Below are 20658 nucleotides of genomic sequence, written 5' to 3'. Positions count from 1 at the left end.
AGGTATAAGTCTGTTGGTGCCTCACGGGGGGATCGCAGAAGACACTACCTGGGAAACGTACATGATCATCAACCAGGAGGACAGCAGGTGAGGGACTCTCACTGAGGCGGCGCAGTCTGCTTCGTAGGCCGCTCTCTTTTAATCTTCCAACCCGTCACGCCGCATCTCTCATCCCTCTTCTCCCCGACACGCCGTCTCCACCCTCTCTTTGCCAAACGTGCACCACAAACAGACAGACACACACACACACACACACGCTGATCCTTTCACACGGAGAATGCGCGGGCCCGTGTACAGTACACATACAGACATGCACCCGCCCAGCATGGGGTCCTTTGCTCATCTCGCAGTCACTACAGGGGAGGACACGATGTGTCGCGAATACATCGGCAGCTACAAACAGATTGCATCGCTGCCTTAAGCAACTGTCTCGGCAGAGACGGATAAACTCCATGGCTCTGCTCTAGCCTGTTTTGTGTTTTTTAAGAGGCACCTGTGACAATATCGCTCCTCTGTCGTGACTGGTTGGAGAGGTGAATATCGCGAACTCCGTAAAGTCATGGTGATACTGACAAGGCATTTGGCTGTTGCCTGCCAGCGGGATTCTATTTCTGTAACGTTGACGTCGAGATTTTCCACAAAGCTATTACTTGAGGAGAAAATGGCGTGATAGATAAGAAGCGTTTGAAGAAAAGGGGTGTAATACCTTTGACTTCAGCGCCTCAAAGGGTATCTGACAACCAGAAGTCAGCTTTTGGACGTGTTCTTGATTTATGGCAGACAGTATCAATGTGTCAGCGTGTCTGTGTGAAAAGCCCCGCCAGCGAGATATTGCCGTAACAACACGGCTAACCGCCTGTGCCTCTAAAAGAAATTTGATTTCTGCGTCTGAGGGAGAATCAAAAGTGACATTTATTGGCATATGAAATCCGACCGTCATCTCAGCACACCTCCACCCACCCATTACGTGGCCGAGGGTCATCTAGGTAAAGATACAGATCGGAGGTCACTTCTAGGTTGTGGCTCGGAGCTCGGTTAGCGGGCCGGTTATACACTCCCCTGCCTCCGAGTCTCCCCAATTCAGCCAAGCTGCTGCCCTCCGGGCTGCTGCTCTGCTCTGATAAGCCTGATGCTGTTTACTTCTCTGGCTGCCGTTTAAGAAGCCGCGGGAGCCGTGCCCCGCTGAGCTGTCACTCAAAGCCTATCTTCTGACAGCCGCAGAGTCCGGGGCAGAAATTGGATCCTTTCTTCCCATTCAAACTCGGCCATCTGCATAAGACGATGCTTTCCTCCGCAAAGAATGTGAATCGATCAGCTCTGGCTCGGTTTCAGGTGTTTGAGAGAGCTCTCGTTCGTTCGTTCGTTCGTCCTCTGGGCTTTACGAGGTTGTTCTGTGTGTGTGATCTTCTCCAGCTCAGCGGGGGGGCAGTGGGTAGTCCAAGGACAGAATCATAGTGTGCGACAAAAAAAATAAAAATGCCTGATAGGATGACAAGTTTCAGCAGTATCAGCCTCATTTCTTTTTTTTCATCATACTTTGCAGGGAAGCACCAATTACTAGTGCCTCAAACTTTGCTTCCTTTTGATATTTTGGTTGGTGGCTGCTTTTGAAGTCATGCTATATGTACCGCCCTGTTAGTATCAACCGAGTTGACCAACTTTATTTAGTTTGAATACTTTACAAAAGCCTCTTGAAGCCAGATACTCCACCTGAAGGTTCTCTATTCGACATTCAGAGCATGAATATAGCAGCAAACAGCTATTTGCAATGTTAAGATAGAGTGGAATAATGTTTACCTAAGCAGAGAATGCAGACGCTCTCCGTTCTTTACATAGCTTTTAGTGCATTTTAAGGTCCTTTCACACAGAAAGCGACAACGTCAACAATGCGTTCTGAAACCCATTATTTCCGATGACACCACAATGGCCTATTGTTCTTGTTTTTATTTTGGTGAACTGACCCTTTAAGTATAAATATTAAATTCATAAGATTCCAACTTAGTTTTTTGTTGGTAATGTTTTTAAAGCCTGACTTCATACTTCAGTGAGAGCCTGAAAGGCCGACTGTCAAACACTAATGAGGCGTTGTCAAAATGTTATTTGTAACTGTGGGACAAAAACAAACAAAAAAAAGCAATGAGTGTCACGCTGGATGCTTTTGTGTGAAAGAGTGAAAGAGGCGTGTTCTGCACATATGAGTCAAGACTTAACTAATAGCCGCGGTCCATTCTCTAAACTTTAACCATCATCCTGGAGAGATTCTTCTTTGTTCTCAAAACCACAATCAGAGATGCTAAATATCCATCTTTAATCTGTGCTCACAGGCAATCTGGCTAATTATCATAGTCTCAGCAGCAGGTACCTTGGTTTCCTCTGAGCCCAGGGCTTATTAACACAAAAGTGCAGCTGCATGGCCACGGTGCTGTCTGGATGCGTGATATTATTTTTAAACGGCAGATCTTGAACTCTTAATTATTTTGATTGGTAACATTATAATGACAAAGTTTCACACAATTCTCTGCACCACAAACTGTTCAAATAGCTGGAGCCAAAAAAAAACTCAACAACACTGCGTGGGAGAGTTACCCTGCGCACACACACACACACGCACACACGCATGCTAATACATCAACCCTCACCTTTCAACCTCCGTCTTATTCCTAAAACAGCAGCCATTCATCTTACAGGTTATTGTTTCAAGGATGGAAACAACTTGATCATCCTGCTCCACTAGAATTGATGTTTTCTGAGTTTGAAGATTTAAAAAGATAACTATAATATATATGGAACAGGAAAGTAAATCAAATCAACGTGAATATAGGGAGATAAATTGGAATTAGAATGGTGTTGAGACACAGCACTATACTTGGTCATACACAGTGGAACTGTGTTTATGTGTCAACATGAGAAGTGTGACCCATAAAAATGATACTTCTCACTCTGTTGGTGTTTCCTGTATTTGTGTGCACACTCGTGTGGGTCCACACACGCACTTTATACATCCGGGATGCATCTGTGCCTGCATGTCAGACTGTGTCCCCGCTGCCATAGCATTAATGATGTTGAGAAATATCCACGCTGCCCCAGTGACAACAGCAGCAGCATCGTGTCCCGTATATGCGAGGTGTCGAGCCGGGCCAGCTGCATGACTGATGGTGGTCCCATTGATTGCTCTCAGTCTTCAGGGCTTCCAGCCAAGATTGGGCCCCTGGCCAAGAGCAGCTTGGCCCAGCTAATCTGTCACCGGGCCGGCCAGAGCAGGCTTCATAAGCTCCATCGACCCACAAAGCTTACACGCTGTGTGCTAAAGCCTGTCCTCCCTAGCCCCACTGTCCATTAGTCTTGGTGCTTTAATCTTCCTCTATCTGTGTGCCTGTGTGTCAGCTAGTCAGGGATTGATTCATTATGCGTGTCCAAGGATTTGAGTTTACTTTGTTCATAGGCAAGAGGTCCTGCACCCTGCTAGCTGAATGCTTGTTTAAGCAGTGATTCATTAGCTGTGATGTTTGTTGTCTTCATTTTCATACCGTCTTAAAACCCTTTTTGGTGTTTTTAAATTCAGAGAAATATAAATTTGCTTTTTTTTTCCTCATCAATGATTGTGGTTTCATGATATCTGTCATTTTAATCTGTGCCTCCACTTTCCCCCTGTGTGTGCAGTACTGTGTCCGAGGACGGGCCAGAGATCTTCTTGAGCCCCGCGGTCACGTATGGCCCACCGGGCCTCGACCTGTCCTGTCCCATAGCCATGACCGTGGCCCATTGTGCGGAGGTTGCTGCCGATAATTGGACCATCCGGCTAAAGAGACAAATGCAGGACAACAAGTGGGAGGTGAGCGATTTTCTATTAAACTTCAGCTGTTGTTTTCGAGTCCAAGTTCTCTGCTGTAACATCAGTGCAGAATGTTAACAAGTGCGAACACACAACTTTCACCAGCGGCCAGAATATCAAAAGCGATCTGATAAAGCTGCTGCCACTTACTTTGATGAAAATGTTCATCCTGTAGTGTAGTCATGCAAGCAGGGAGCACATTTCAGGGTTGCCAGCTCAGATTCGTCATTCTGTATAAAAATCCAGCCTTTCAAGCTCTACCTCATGCTGTCATACATCCAAAAGAAATGTCAGACCAAATGCAAATGGCGGCTGTTAGTCATTGAAACATTCATTTATTTTTCCCCCAGTATAATGATGATGGTGTTTCAAAGCATTCCTCTTTCACGAGTCTGTGAATTCTGCATTGCAGCTGTTCATAAAATATAACGCAACAGGCACCAATTACATTACGATAATGTGTGTACATATCGCACATTCTGTATATCTGTTTGTCTTTTGTTATTTATTATAAAGAGAGATAGTAGATAAAGCCACAAGGGTGTATTTATCGTCTCAATTATTCTTGTGAAAACAATTATTATACTCGCCGGTACCACCGTGACTGTGACTGATTTAGATTTGGAGTCCTGTGAAAAACAGAAAATACCATCCGCCAAATACGTCTAGCTGCTTCAAAATGATGATTTTCTTCCTAATCAAATATAATAAACCATTATGTATCAAATGGCAACAAATAACTACTTCCTAGCAACAGTGAGGGAGTGAGTCAGTCGTAGCCAGAGACAGAAGAAATGACTGAAACAGAGCTACTCTTTGAAAGACGAAAAGCTCCAGTTAAAATATGCCCCTGTATTGAAAATAGAATATATACATATATATATATTTAAACTGCTAAAAAGTGTATGAACCTAGTTCAGTCTGATACTTCAGCGTGTGGTCAAAAACAGATAAAAAAAACTGGCAAGTGAGCTTTTTTGAAATATTCAAGAGTCCATAGCTCTAAATACAGCATCGTGTGATTGCTGCTGTGATTTCTTTTCTCACATCACTTTCAGTAAAATAACACCTCTGAAAAGTCCTTCAACTCTGTCCTGTAGAGCTGCTTCACAGTCTTGCAGAGACTTGTTCAGACTTCAGTCCAAACACCCTCCATCCATTTTGTACCGCCTCGGTAGAGTACACACGTATATATAAGATGCTCTTTTAATGTTTAACTAACCTCATCAAAAAGCTTCGCGGACCTCATCGAGGCAGGGTGACCCCCCGAGACCCACCGGGTTTGCGTGACCTCGGAGGGCCTGTAAGCTCTCGCTCCCCGGCAGGGTCCTTTCACTCCCGGTGACATTTACACAGACGTAATTTGCCAGCGGACGTGTTGCACAAAAAGGAGCTATCAAAAGAGCCGTCACTGATGGTAGCTATATGCCATCGCAGAGGAGAGACTATGAGAGAGAGAGAGAGAGAGAGAGAGAGAGAGAGAGAGAGAGAGAGAGGAAGAGACAGACGTAGACAGGTTCAGAGACAGAAGGGGAGATGTTCTCCAAGAAAATGTAACGGCGTGACCCGTCTCTGTCACTGTGAAATAATGATAATGATAATAATCTCAGGAAGGGTGCTTACTCAAAACCTAATCTCTGGAATTAGTAATATAATGGGAGACGGAGGTCTCTCTCCCCCTCCGTCTGTCTCTCTCCCCCTTCTCCCTCGCTGCCTCTCAGTGCCATTTCCATTAAAGCTTGCACTTTTGTACCACCAGAGTTTGACTCCATCATTTCTCCCCAGCTGCCTGGCGGGGATGAGCTATGTAGTGGAGAACCTTCATGTCTGCTGCAGTGCTAATGGGGCAGGTTTAGGAAGCTGTGGGCCACTAAATTACCCTACATTGCTTAATATGGCTCAGCCGGGCCATATGCAGAGGGGACCTGTTGGTCACGGTGATGTTTCAGAGGTGATTTAGGGAGGATTGAGCACAAGATGAGGAGCAATTGGCCATCGGATACAACTGTTCCCTGCTAATCCGTTTTGTCAGTGTTACTGTATCCCCATCTGTTTAGTTGATGTGTCATTATTCATTTGGCCGACGTTCAGTTCTGCACATTTCCTGATTCTGAGTCTGAGTGTATGAGGGAAGGCTTCCAGTTTATCGTCTGTGAAGTGTCTTAATAATATCCTTAAACAACTCGGGCACCTCTTGATTGTAAACGGCTGCTCTCATGGTCTGTTACATAACATTGTTGCCATTTATATTCTCTTTGTGTATTTTTCTACATGGTAACAACTTCATAGATAATAGATGGAATTATAGATCAACCATCTTTGCAATGATTGGGGCAGAAACATCCCAGCAAGTACTCAGACGCTTCGAGCTACGTAAGATCAATTTCCGACGTCGTTGCATTCTGGGGATGTGTCGTTTGAAAACTGTAACGCTGTCTGTAACGTGAAACAAGTGAAAGCTGACTCCTTCTGCTCAGAATCACGGCTGACCAGTTTGACGTAGCTCTATCTCAGCATTTATTGTTTATTTATGACATTTTGTCACCTGTTTATTTGGACGCGTGGTTTTATTTCTTTTCTTCTCTATGTGCTTTAAGTACATCAGAGACGCCGTATACAGCTCTGGTATCGCCCCATTGAGGAATAACGTTTATTACCACCAAGAGCGGCACATTGAGTATGTTCATCAGTGTCGCACGTTTGTGCCATTTAAGCAAGGCATTCATCATCAGCGTGGGACCGTGTAGGACCATGTTTCTGCCCTCGGTGTTGCTCACATACCACTGGCTGAATGCCTGGTGTTCAGCTTTCTCTTTGATGGTTAAGTTAAAGCCACTTTCTTCCTCTGCAAACAAATTCTTGGCAGTAATTGAAATGTTAATCATCATTAATCAGTATTCTCAGCCCCACTGGATAAAGGTGGGTGCTGGATCCTCAAAAAGCCCTTCAGGGAGACAGCATTACCTTATTGAGCTTTTCTCATGACTAACCCTCAAATGAACTATTAATGGCTCGAATAGGTGTTTAATGCATCAGAACTAAACATGGTCTCTCCTGATCCTCCCTCCAAAGGAAGTGATGTGTGTGGACGAGGAGAGCACGTCCTGCTACTGTCTGCTGGAGACCCAGAGGTGCCACGTGCTGTTGGAGCATCCGGGTCGCTACGCTCTGGTGGGCGAGCCGCTGAACCAGGATGCGGCCAAGCGTCTGAGGCTGGCTGTGTTTGGTAGTCCAGATACCAGCAACTCCCTGGGCTTCACCCTCAGGGTCTACTGTGTGGACGACACGCCCCATGCTTTTCAGGTACGAGGGGAGAGGGAGGATGTAGAAGGAAACGAGGAAGAACCGGGGATGATTCAATGTAATGAGAAAGTTATTTGCTTAGAATTGATGAGGAAAAACTCCCCAAACAAACATAAAAGAGTAAGCAACTAATTGAAGGTTTAAGACAAAAAAGACGTGTTTTTGAGTTTGGATTTAAAGAGATTATTCCAGTGGAAGAGGGTTTTATGCAGATATGAGTCCTGTATTCTGAGAGCGCAGAGTCCTGATTGGAGTATAAGGTTTAAGGAGATCAGACAGGTAGGAAGGGGCGTGTCCATTTACAATTTTGGGCGTCGTCAGAATCATGAAGGGGAAAGCTAAAACTTATGGAATATGGTCAAAGGTTCTGTTCAGATTCTTGCTAGTGGCTGACCAGGAAACGTTACAATAATTCAGTCTGGCATGAATATGCCTCAACCATGGATAAAACAGAGAGATGTTTCTTATAGGTGAAAGAAGGCTTTGATGAAGCACTCTGTTGTACACGACAGGAGAACAAAACAAAAAGAAAGGAAAGTCCTACTCTGTGCCCTGGCCTCTGCAAGGTTGTACATAGGCACAGTGGTGCTTTAAGCTGAATGCTAATGTCGCAATGCATTTACTGTTGACACCGTCGTAGCCTAAGGTGTTAGCGTGCTGACGTTTGCCATTTAGCACCACAAACAAAGTACAGCTGAGGCTGAATTGATGTACCTTCAGAACTTCATGGCAATCCTTTTAATAATTCTCGAGATGCTTCAGTCCTCTAGTGTGGCAAAAATGTGGCAGAATTCTACTATAACGTATAAATATTTGATTTAAGAAATTTAAATTGCACTGGTTTGGTGGTTTTGCCTGGGAGAGTTGCTGTCTGGGTTGTTGTTTTTGTGCTCCACTGAAGATCTGCCTGCTCAGTAACATTGCCACTGGGAGATGCTTGATGACTAGCAGACAAAGAGGGACTTTTAATTACAAAGACAACAGATGCTCCAAGGTTGCTTCTCTGCCCTTTCTTTGCGTAATTTAATTTGCTCTCTGTTAATTAAAGGTGTTTCAACATTGCTTTTTACGCGACGAGTATTTGAACACGTTCAAATGAGACGCTTTTGCGAATGCAGCGCCGGTTCGTCGCCGTGCTGGTGAACGGTGCTTTGAGGGAAGTTTGCCCTTTCCGCAAACATGCATCTTTCTGTTCAAGCATTCTGACGCCAAAACTTTATCTCCTATCTTAATTAAACACTCACATACAGCTTAACTACTTCTAAAGTAGTGCTGGTAGTCGTCCTGTATAGCCACCAAACTTACTTTTACTTTTGGCTTCATTCAAGATGTAGAATTGCATGTGATCAAAGATTAATTAAATGTAGGGGCCAAGAGCCACCTCTCCATCAGTCAGACATGGTTATTTGTTCTTTCTTTTTTTTGTTGGCCTTTGTTTGTGCTTCATAGGACAATTAATTTCCCCTGTGAGCCTGAAGCAGGAATTGATCAGGTTGTAGTCAGCCAGTATGCTTTGCATTCCCCTTCTCTGTCTCTGAGCTGTGTGAGTGAGAGGAAAAGCACCTTGCATACCGGACTCACTGCCCCTAACTGAACGGGGCGATTAGGTTCAGACCCAGGAGCCCAAACTGTCTCAGGCCCCCACTGCAGAAACACAAAATCATGCCAAGTGTATTTGTATTTATATTTACTTTTAAGCACACTCATTGTATTTGCACTCTTTCCCACTTTGTACTGCAATTGCATAAATAAGAGCTCTATCTTCTATCTATCTTATTTTTGTTTAAGAAATTAAAACGATGAATTGATTGTCAAAGCAGTTGACTATTGATTTGATTAATCAACTACGTTTCTATTTGTTTTTTTTTATTATTCAGCTTTTCACCCCATAAACCGTGTTTCCTGTGTGATTCAGGTTTATTATAAATATCAATAGAAACTTTTTGTTCTACTTGAAAAGCTGTGTGCTCTACCTGAGTCCTGGCTTGGTGCACGGACTCTATCAACCATATGAGATATCTACCTTTTTTTTTTACCCCCGAAAAAAAACAACCCACGCTTTTCCTTATCAGGAGGTGGCAGTTGGCGAGCGCAGCAGGGGCGGGCGGCTGCTGGAGGAGCCGAAAATGATGCTGTTCCGGGGGAACACTTTCAGCCTCCAGGTGTCCATCCAGGACGTCCCACAGTTACTCTGGAGCATCAAGCCTTTCACCACCTGCCAGGTAGGTAGTTTATAAAGTACTGCTAAAACCTGGAAATGTCAGTTTTTTGAAAAAATATGTCATCCCAACTTTGAGTTAGTGTGATTCAGTTTAAGAGGAAATTAATCAGCGATCAGGTTTTCCTGTACGTGCACTTCCGATGTAAAGCTAGCTCTGCTGTATCAGGGTCACAGAGAGAAGCTGTGCACCTTCATCTCCTCAGCTTCCTCTGTTCCTCCATCAGAACTGTCGACCAGTTTCCCCCTTTTTCTTGCTCGGTCTCATCAAAGCAAAAGGACGGCAGCAAGGGCACAGCAGGAGCTCACTAATGCTAGATATCCCCTCCCCCACCCCCACACACACACACACACAAATTTACAAAATTAATTATGACTGCCAGGCACACGCACACACGTCTCCTAGTTATCTTAGGGGTCTTACATGCCGCATGTTGTGCTCTGCCTGTGATGTTTATCCCACCAGTGAGATCCTACTAGCAGGATTAGCCCACCATAGCGCGTCCAGAATACCAACAAGGTGGTCTTGGAGAGAGAAGAGCCACTATGTGAGGGTCCTACAGGGAAGATGGGCCGTAGGCTTTCATTCAGACACCACTCTTGTCTGAAGGACGCTTTTACAAGCAGCCGCCCTCCTGTCTGATGGATCTGAAGAGAGGATGATTCATCCATAAAACACTGTTTTTGACCTGTTCTCACTGCGCCACTGTCTGGGTCACACAGTAGTTAGTAATGGAAGTCGAAATTGGCTTTTTCGATTCCATTTACTCCGAAGCTCTGATACTTTTTGGTTTTTCAGCTGCCACTATTCGGGGGAAATGTAGTGCAAACTGGGTAAATCAAGGCATCTCTGTCCTAATTCCATAATCACATTACAGTTCCTGAACTAACAGATTGCTGTTTACGAGAATATTCAAGGCATATTATAATAATTTAGGAAAGAAAACACAACACACCAACAAGGAGGTAAATATGGCTTGGGGAGTCTGAAGTTAATGCTATGGGCTGTACGCTTATTTAGACAATCTTCACAGGATTATTTTATGTATTTACGTAGACTATGTAGGCAAATGATGGGAGCTTATGTCTGTAATATTTATTGACCTTATGATTGCATGTTCGGATAGCCACACTGTTGGTTATAATGCAAAAGTAATACAAAGTTACTTGTCCACTACATTTAGAAAACCTAGAATCTTTTTTAAATTTTTTTATTAGTCAAACCATTTAATCAAATACAACATACTTTGCGATTAATTTCATTGTTGACATTTAATTGATTAATCGTAGTTTTGGCTCTAACTTGATTATTTCTCCCAGGCAACAGTCAGTTTGTGTATAATGTATAATTTATGACATTTTTGCACTAATGACTCCGGCTCTCTCAGATGTTAGCGGGATACATTTTCATCCCTCGGGCTCTAAATGCCTGTCGGTGTTCTGTCTGATGGGTAAACTGCTTGATTAGGTAACTTCATTGATTGGCTAAAGAGGCCACTCATTTGGTCTTAATTAATCACGTAAACGGCAAAGTGGGTGACAAAGCAGGACTCAAATAACTAATGTATTTTGATTTAATGAGTTTGTTCCACTGTGTTAACCCTTTCCTTGTGCTCCCTGCCCGTCCGTCCGTCCCTCCGTCCCCGCTCTGCAGGAGTTCTCCTTTTCTCAGGTGTGGGCCAGTAACCAGCGTCCCCTGCAGTGTGCCTTCTCTTTGGAGCGATACAGCCACTCCTCGTCGCAGCTCTCCTGCAAGATCAGCATCCGACAGGTCAAAGGCGAGGAGCAGATACTCCAGGTCTACACGTCGGTGGTGGAGGTGAGTGGCGCTTGCGAAAGAAACGGACGGCGTGTCCTCGGCACGCGGGGCGGTCAAGCGGGCTTGTTAATAGCTTCTTTTATTACACTGGATGACTCTTGATTTGATTTAAGGGCTTGCTTAATGAGCCTCTCAGGGAGCTTTTCATGTATAGATTGCAAATTGTCTTGCTAAGTCCTTGTCCTTGTGTTCATATTGAGAATTTCAGCCGCGGTATGAATATCACCCTGACACCTCTCTTCTTTCCTTTTTTTTTTCTCCTCGCTGGCAGAATGAAAAGGGAGTGGTTCCCTTTTTCACTCAGTCAGACTGTACCATCACCTCTCAGACAGGGTCAAGGGCCTTTAAAATCCCCCCATCCATCCGTCAGCGGATCAGCGCCACCTTTGACACCGCTAACGCCAAGGGGAAGGACTGGCAGCTCTTGGCTCAAAAGCTCCACATAGACAGGTATCAGAGGGTGTCCGACTTGCAGAAACCTGCATTGTCATCATCATTCTTTATTGCATGCAGTTGTCATTTACCTTTCGATGAGTCACGGCAGCTCCGATACAAATCAGCCGGTAGGTTTTAGTCCAGGTGTTGTTGCAGAATGATGAAATGCTGCATTCACTGGTCTCTCCTCTGTGTAAACTGTTCCCACTTTGAATACTATTTTTAATCTGGAATTTAGGCACCGTGTCAGCCCTAATCTTCCATCACCAACCAGCCTTCAGTACACGCCACGCTGCTGATTTCATTATAGATCTGGAAACACATGCACACAGAGATTGAAAGAGATGAAGAGGGAGACAGGGAGGGGGGGGGGGGGGGGGGGGGGTGTAAGGGCCAACTTCAGCACAGTCAGAACAACTGGAGATAAGATGCCGTGTTTTTGCAGAAAGAAGATGGAAGGTCTGTGACCGCTGACAGGCCCGGCCCTCTGGCAGGAAAATGGGTTCATGTTAGCGCTCATCATTAGCAGCATCTCTGCATGTGCTCCTCCTTTACTTCCCGGAGGTTGTTTCCAGGTCAGTATTTGCTTAGGCTGTGGAGGATTTCAGTTGTTTGGAATGGGTTGATCTCTATTTGTGCTTCAGAAGAGAAGTCAATAAGATAATCTTCAAGAGGAAGATTAGATCTGTGCAGTCAGCTCCATCAGGCAGTTGAGGGAAGAAAAACATACTGGAAATGAGTATTCTCTCTCGCTTGCCAGTTGGAGAAACATGAGAGGGAAAAGTTAACTAAGAAACTGTGACAGAAACTACGTGATTAAGGAATTTCACTTAAACCGAGGCTGAAAACAAACATCTGTGACTGAGGAACAGGAAAGGGTTTTAGACGGGGTTTTCTCTCCGGCCCAGTCGAACACACCAATAAGCGTGTCACGGGGATGTCTCCGCGTAGTTAAGCTGATTTTTGTCATTCTTTCTCTGAATATTGGGGGAACATCGGAGGGAAAGTGGGATGAAGAGGAAAAGAGGGTAGGAGGCAACGAAGGAAATCCCATCGTAATGAAACAGTGCACTCTGTTGGATGGGCGTTATAACAGCAAGCGGGAGGAGAATCAATGCAAAGGAAACGCTGCTTTTAAACCATGTGGTCACTGAATATCACTGCATCCAAACTGTTGTTGACCTGAAGTCAAACCAGTTTACTTAATCTTAGCTGACAATTACTGACTGACTATACAGATGTCTGTACAGTCAGACATTAAGAAATTACGTTTCAAAAAGGGAACTATCTTCTACACCCTGATGATGTCATAGTGATGTCATCAGGCCGTATAAACTCCGGGTGTGGAGTCTGGAACAAGTGAAGCGGTCTAATGGAAGACTCTCCTGAGTTGTCTCATGGGAAATGTAGGATCCAGTGTTTCTTGGCGTTTGACCGACACTAGAGGGTAAAAGTCAGGATATTTCGGCCTCTGACGCTTTAAATTAGCTCATTCTGTTGTGAGGTATGCAAGTGTATGAAAGTGCGATAATAAATCACTGGAGTACGCCTTTAAAAATGTCTTCGCACTGGCCGTCTTATCATAATTAGTGCAAGGCAATCACTGATGAGCCACCATTAACCGGCACTTTCATTTGTTCTCAGCAATTACTCCTTTCCACGTGATCTACTCTAATGTAGTATTCTGTTTCCCCTGGTCTGTAGGAACCTGTGCTACTTTGCATGTCAGGAGAGCCCATCATCAGTGATTCTGAGCCTGTGGGAAGCCCAGCACCAGGACTCGGGGGACCTGGACTCTCTGGCCAGCGCCCTTGAGGAAATCGGCAAGGTCCAGTCCCCGAGGACCGCCACTCTGGGCTGCAGCAGAGAAGAACCGGACTCAGAATTCACTAAACTTGGGTAGGGCGGGTCTGCGGCAGGTCACAGATAATGATGAACCTTTACTGCATGAACACGGATGATCAGGTGTACTAGCTGACCTGGTGGTGAGGAGGAGGAGAGACAAAGAAGACAGCAGGGAACTCGGTTTTGGACTGTTACTAAAGGAACAACTCTGCTAAACCAAATAGCACCTGCAGACAGACGGGACTAAGGAAATGAGTGGGGAAGTGTTTGTGTTACTGAGAAACATTTAAAGAGATATATAAGTATCCCACACCCATCTGTGATTGAGAAATGTCAACTCCTGACAAGTTTGATAACCTGTATTGAAGGATTATGGATATCTGTGTGAGGAGGACTTTCCGCGTAGGATGGAGTGTGTTTTAGACAGACTGCCAATCAAGGCTGGAGTTGTGACCTTCCCAGGATCAGGATGTGCTGACACTTTGCCCCCAAAACAGTCCTCTGGGCTGTCAAAAAATGTTTGGTGTAATGTCATTTTGTTGTCATTCATTTTCCAGATCTCCTAATGCTTCTTTTTTGCTTTTCTGCAGCGTGTCTCTGATGTTAGCGCAGGAGTTAGAGGAGGAAACAGACAGTAGGGAATATTGGATATACAGAAACTGACACTGATTAGCATTTAAAATGTCCACATGCTGGGTAAGAGGTGACCGTAAAAACAGTGCTGAATTGGCAGTGATCCCGTGGATAACAGTCATTTTAAGAAACACCCACGTGTAGAACACTTTCAACCCCACTTGCAGAACACATTGTCAAAGCAGCGGCTGCAGAGGAGGATAAGTTATCCCGATGCAGTTAGAGATGCACCGACCCCCATTATCATAACGATCAACTTCTGGTTCACTCTCTGTGTCAGAAGTGACTTGGTACCAGAGGAGACAGTGGGAGCATTAAATACTCTACAAATTGTTGGCGCTGGTTAAGTGCTGTGTGCTTTCAAGACCCTCTGGGACTTCCTCTTTTTTCCAGATTTTTTTTTATTTGATGTGTGGCTTCATTTGAGCTGCCTACTTTTGGATCAAACCTGGATGTCATTATTTGGAGACACTTAGCGGACTCCCACCCCACTCCTCTGTCCTCTCCTCCCAGCTAGATTTGCTCCACCTGCCCCCAAACATGATAAAGTGACTTTGTGTTGAACTCGGTGTTGGCTCTCTCTCTTTTCATCTACTTAATGAATTCAAGTATTGAGAAAAACTGTACGGTGGAGAAATCAACTACAGTAAATCTTCAAAAACTGCATTCAGCAGAGAGATGAAACATTTAAATATAAAATCCAACTTTTAGAAAGATCCAGAAGAACCACGTAAGCACCCTTTAAGTTTGACTGGCAGATCCTGCTGTCGTTCCTTCTTAGAGGTATATAAAGTCGTATCTCAGCATGGAAATAAGCTTTTCACTTTCTTGCATAGAGTTAAATGAAAAGATTGATACCACTCTGGGAACATTTCAGATGTTTGGCACAAAAGCAAATAAGATAATTTCCCAAAATCTCAAGCAATTCCTTTGATTAACTCAGGCTCCCAGTTTCATATTAAAGCTCTACAGTGGAAAAGCAAATACCGGCTGATTTGTGTAATAATGGAAATATGATATATAATCACAGAGGATATGAATGTCATTTATAGTCTGAGATCCTGAAAATCTGTTTTCAATGAGCCACAAATGCCAAATAATCAAACTAGTGTATCAGTAAGCCATCTGTGTGGATCACAGAGCACCACATGTACGGACAGAACTCTGTTAGGAGGGACTCATTCTCCACTATCGGCTGAAAAGGTCACAGTGTAAGAAGGCCAACGCTTGGAATGCATTTACACCTGGAAGAAACTGTCTCACAAGGAGGCCGCTGACACGATGAATACAGACTGCAGGATGCAAACCCTCAACTAAGCATGTCAAATACAGTAGAGTGAAGTCTCTTCTCTGTGCTTTGTTTAAAAGTATATTATAAAGTGGTTGAAGTATATGGAGTTACTTTGTGTTTTTAGTTTCAAAGAGAATTGGTCTGAGAGCAAAAGGAAGTCAAATCAATTTGTGATTGAATTTTTTTTTAATGTGAAGCCAAAAGTTTTGTTTGCGAGCCCGAAAGTTTTGCTTCGTAAAATGTAAGACACGTCTCTATTGGCCAGAGTTAACACTTGGCAACATCCACTGTTAGTAAAAATCACGAAAATAACATAAACTAACATGATATTTGAACAGAAACAGTCTCGTTAACCAGTGACACAATCTCATGCAGGCTAACAGGCAGCTTGTCCTTGTATTTTTTAACCCATTACAACTACACGTATCATTGAACAAATCTACGTGGAGTTAAAACATGACATGCTTACTACTAAGACAGAAGTTATGTGTAAACATGCATTGAGTAACTGGGGGGGTCAGCAGATGATTATTTTCATTATCGATCATATCGGTTTGGTCTGTAAATTACTAGAAAGTAATAAAAACAATCCATCACAGTTTCCCAAAGCCCAAGTTGACATATTTTCATGTCTTGTTTGTTACCAACAGTCCAAACCCCAAAGATAGTTAGTTTGGTATCAGAAAGAAAAGCAAATATTCACACTTTAGAAGCTGGAACCAGACTTTTAGAAGTAACCAGTCCTACCTTTTCATGTGCTCTAATGTACAGATCCTTTAAGCTCATCAATTAAGAAATCACATGTTTCAGTCACATTATATTGTTTTCACCATCCTCACCGAAGGTAATCTACTGTAACCTCTTGATGCTACTGGTAGCTAGCATTAGCATTTAAGTGGTTACAATGTGCAGTGATTGGGACCAGCTTGTTCCATCATTAGTCCTTAATATAGCACACCAGCATGTGTTACTCCCATACTGAGGACTACTCTGACATTTTTCTACAGCAAGCGGATTTTCCTGAGACTTGATTCTTCCTCCTTTGATCAACGGCTCCTTTTTTTTCAGTCACACGTGGATTTTCTGCCAAACTTCTTCCAACGCGCTGACAACTGTGGATGAATGTCTCCCACGGTGCCACCTGGAAGAGCAATCTCACCTATTCAAAGTCTGGTACGGTACACGGGACCTCCTGAAGAGCTGCAGCTAATGGCGCCAGACGTACCGCCTTTTTTCTTGGGAAAATATTATCACTGTAGCCGCTCTCAAAAGAGAAAAGAATCACCCGAGTTGAAAGACTGTTTCCTGAGTTATTACCCACAACATATCTCACTGATGTATCATTACTAAAAGAGCTGAGTCCGTCTGAATCATCAGTCGGGTCTTTCTGCCGAAGCACATTTATGGAAAGCTCAGATTCTGAGGTATCTGAGCTTGGGATGGGATCAGTCAGTTCTCCTTGGATCAAAGGAAATGGGAGAAGACACTCAGCTGTGTAGAGAGACATTTTTGGGCAGGTAGTGGAGTTAAAATAAATCACAGCCAGCACAAAAGGGAGACAAGAGGGGACGTAAAAATATGTATCTGTAAGCAGCAGTTGGACATGCACTGTGCCTCTGTCCTGTACACTTCAGGAAAATATAAAAACTCCCCCAACAACTAATGATTCCAGTAGACAGAAAGCTTGAAAAAGCAAATTTGTGTTGACAGCCACCCTTTCACAAAGTTGATGGTCTACTGAACACGTTAGGAGGCAGACCGTGAGACTTGATGTAAATGTTATCCTGTAGGGACACAGCCAAGACCTTATGGGCCCTGAGCAGCACCCGCTTCTACACGTCACAGTCGAAGTTTTTACTTTAGTGGTTACACCACACTCCCTAATTGTCAGTGATTTCCAGCCGCGCTATGCAGATCCATAACGAAAGGTGACAACGTTGTGATTCATGCCACCTCGTAAAGATTTTCTGGACGTCGCTGGAGTGATGATGACTTTGGGCTTTGTTGGAATTCTTTTTGGCAGAAGGCCTTGAAACTTCACTGGAATTGATTATTTGTTTTTTTGGCTGAAGGCTGCCAAAGCTCACTACAAAAACTGTTTGTTTTTTTGTTGTTGTCAATGTATGTGCCCTCTTAAAAACTTCACACACTATCCTGAGTTTTCTTATATTTATTGAATGTCACTTTTTTTTCAAATCCAGAATTTTTTCATCAACTTTGCCGTGCCAAGGCCCCCCCTTTCTCTCACATGCAGACATATTTACATACATGAGCAAAATACAAAAAGAATATAAAAAGTTCCATGTGTTTTGAGCATCAAAAATCCCAGTTTTCTAACTAATTGTGCCTCTCCATGTGGGTTTGTCATCACAGAGTCTGAGCAGAATGTTTTTCTGTTTTGTTTATTATACACCATATCAAAAGACTAGTGTTATATGCAAGCTGTAATGTTCATAGCCATGCACAGCGCCCACATTTCACACACGGCAGAGGTGTTTCCTAACAACGCAGAAGCGTTTAAACCCGTTATCTCCGATGCCAGGAACTCACAGCCACGACGAGGCCGACTAAAAACGCTTTGACCGTCTGTCACCTGAGGATGCTCAGTGTGTCCGTCAGCATCCTTTCCACATAGACTCGATGACCCAGAGAGTGTGCGAGCGCGAGAGGGAAAGTCGTGTGTAACTTTTTTTAAAAAGCTGTATTTTGTGTGTCTTTGGAACAATCCAGCCTACAGTGGAGCTACTATTCCAGCTTATTCAGACCGTGTGATGTAACGTGTTTTTCTCACAGCCTCCTATCTTGAGATCTGCATTGCTTTGGGGAAAATAGAAAACAATGCTAAGTTGAGTAACAGTGTATCAATTCATCAAACGTGTTGAAAGATTCATTCAAAACTTTATGACTCGTTTTTTTTGGTCGTTGTTTCTATTTCTTTGCTTTCCTTTCTTATCATATCCCTCTATTTATCACATGAAACTGCTGGAAGTAATTATTACTTTATTTTCCATGGGTTATGTAAACAGTGCTATGCATTTATAGCTATACGTTTGATTTGAGACATCTCAATGCACTCGCGGTTTGATTTATGCGCTAACATGAATGTTTATGTTCAGAAGGTGAACAGTGTCATGCTGCTCATCACCTTTCATACAACTTCTTCTTTTCTCTCTCTTTTCTTTTTCAAAGATTTGCAATTTTGAAACTGTATATAGTGTATTGTGTTGAAATAAATATGCAGTGACAGCATATATAGGATGCACTGTGTATCTGTGGTTTATACATCTTAGTTTCCTTTCATCTTCATTTTGGGTTTTGATCATTCTGGCCAACTGTCGTTTAAATTTACTCCCAGGATTTTGAAGATTTGACTTGTTAAGCGTGTACAGCGACTCTACAGCGGCTCTGTGAGGCTGTACTTAATAACACACAAGGCTTAATAATACTGCAAGAAGGAAAAACAAGAAGAAGAATATTTATCTATATATATAAACAAGAAAAAGCATTTATTTATCTGATAAATATCACAGAAAATATGCTCCTTGTTTTTCCTATCTGCCGTGTTATTAATCCTTGTAATATATAAACATAATAATGTGTGTGAAGCCAATAGATATATCATATACTGCAGCACTAACCGCATAAGGGTTAAGAGTTTTATATCCCACATGGTTCACCCATGCATTCGTGTTATGGTGATACTTGATAAAAGTGTCAAATAGCAAGTGATATAAATGAGGTATTTCAAGTGTTTTACTACAGTAATAAAGGTCAGTTCCATGATAAATCTACAGTATCACTCACTGGTTTGAGAGCCGTGGGCAACAACAAGGGCTCCATTCAAATAGAAACTTGTGTAAGATGAGCTTGCTCCTTATTTTTAGACACTGAAAAGCAATTCATTAAGATGTATATCCTACCCTCCAGTAATACACCAAATACATAGAATGCAAATGTTTTTCTGCTTCTACTTCTATTTTTTTTTACTCCACCTTCTGTGTGTGAATAATAAAGTTGAAAATTGCTGTTTAATGTACCAGTATTATCGCATAACATGTCTTTTATGTAAAGCATCTAACACTCATAGTAATAATAATCCTTTTTTGCATCAAACTACTTTAAACTTAAATAATGATGATATAAGTCTTGTGTTATGACGTGTAATTAATTTAATTAGATTAAGTACATTGTTACTTAAACTGAGAGATGACATGTATGAATCTACATATGAATCAAAAGTCCACCAGCATTATAAATAACTGATATATATATATATATATATATACAGTATATATATATATATTTGTGAAGACAGCAGCATTTCCTCTGACCAAACTGACAATTACACCCCAACAGCAGATGGCACTGTATGCTCCTTTCTTCTGAGGGGTTGTCTTGTCTAGGCATGTCTTGACATTTGATGTGCGCATGTGCACACACACACACACACACACACACACACACAACACAAGCGGCTGTAGGTAGTTTCCATGACATGAGGCAGTCGCACAGGCGTGCATGTATGCCCCTTCACAGTGTGGGTAGGGTCTAGTCAGGCCTGGCACTCTGCAGCCTGCTACACCCTGTCTGACAACGCCACGAGGCTGCAGGGGCTGCGAGGTTCCCATTCCATTTCTATTACAGTGTGCCACACAATCAGCGTTTTGTCACAGCAAACCTTTGCCATGGTTCATATGCATTATATCGAGCCTTTTTTCCCTCCACAGTAGAGTATGAGAGCTTTAGTTCATATTTGATCTATTCTACCAGCTCTAGTTTAGTATGGTCATCTAGCTGTGCAAAGCCCACGTCCCAGCCGGATGTAATCTGTCCCGGGCAGGCTGCAGGCTTTCCCAGCAGGCCTCTCTCTTCCCCTCCAGACGCTACACACACAAACACACACACACATATCCCTGGCACAACCAGAGCCCTCTCAACCCGTCTAATACGCCCCCCCCCCCGCTCGCCTCTGGACAACTGCTCCGACTCAAACGGATTAAAGATGACTCTCTTCTCTCACTTTCTTTTTTTTTTTTTCACCCTCTCTCTTGACTTCTCTTTTTCTTTCCATGCCGGATGAAAGGCCTCCCAGACACCCACTCCATGCACATACCATTCAGGCCAGGACACACAGGAAGTCTATGTGCTGCGCGGAGAGGAGGAGGAGGAGGAGGAGGAGGGGGGACAGCGGGGTGGGAAGTGGTGGAGGAAAGGAGGGAGGGAGGGCACTCAGTGCAGAGGGGGTAAGGGGGGAATAAAAAGAGGTGGGGGGGCGAGAGAGA

The 20658-nt window shown here is 43.4% G+C and overlaps 1 protein-coding gene across 4 annotated transcripts in view; it reads left to right on the top strand.

Moving 5' to 3' along the window:
* The window catches only part of unc5da (unc-5 netrin receptor Da), a 149314-nt gene extending 130680 nt beyond the window's left edge, over positions 1 to 18634 (top strand). For all 4 annotated transcript variants that reach the window (XM_031860061.1, XM_031860062.1, XM_031860063.1 and 1 more), the window contains 8 exons: positions 3 to 87; positions 3661 to 3832; positions 6905 to 7135; positions 9208 to 9357; positions 11008 to 11172; positions 11444 to 11622; positions 13312 to 13506; positions 16445 to 18634. In XM_031860061.1, coding sequence (XP_031715921.1) covers positions 3 to 87; positions 3661 to 3832; positions 6905 to 7135; positions 9208 to 9357; positions 11008 to 11172; positions 11444 to 11622; positions 13312 to 13506; positions 16445 to 16586 — 1319 coding nt within the window. In that variant the 3' untranslated portion in view covers positions 16587 to 18634. The remainder of the gene's footprint in view (positions 1 to 2; positions 88 to 3660; positions 3833 to 6904; positions 7136 to 9207; positions 9358 to 11007; positions 11173 to 11443; positions 11623 to 13311; positions 13507 to 16444) is intronic.
* The last annotated feature ends 2024 nt before the right edge of the window (positions 18635 to 20658 follow it).

The sequence above is a fragment of the Anarrhichthys ocellatus genome, unplaced genomic scaffold (assembly GCF_004355925.1).
Source record: "Anarrhichthys ocellatus isolate YVR2014 unplaced genomic scaffold, GSC_Weel_1.0 scaffold23, whole genome shotgun sequence".
Classification (NCBI taxonomy): Eukaryota; Metazoa; Chordata; class Actinopteri; order Perciformes; family Anarhichadidae; genus Anarrhichthys; species Anarrhichthys ocellatus.
Note: the sequence above shows the minus strand (reverse complement) of the source record. Positions and strands in the feature narration are given on the sequence as shown.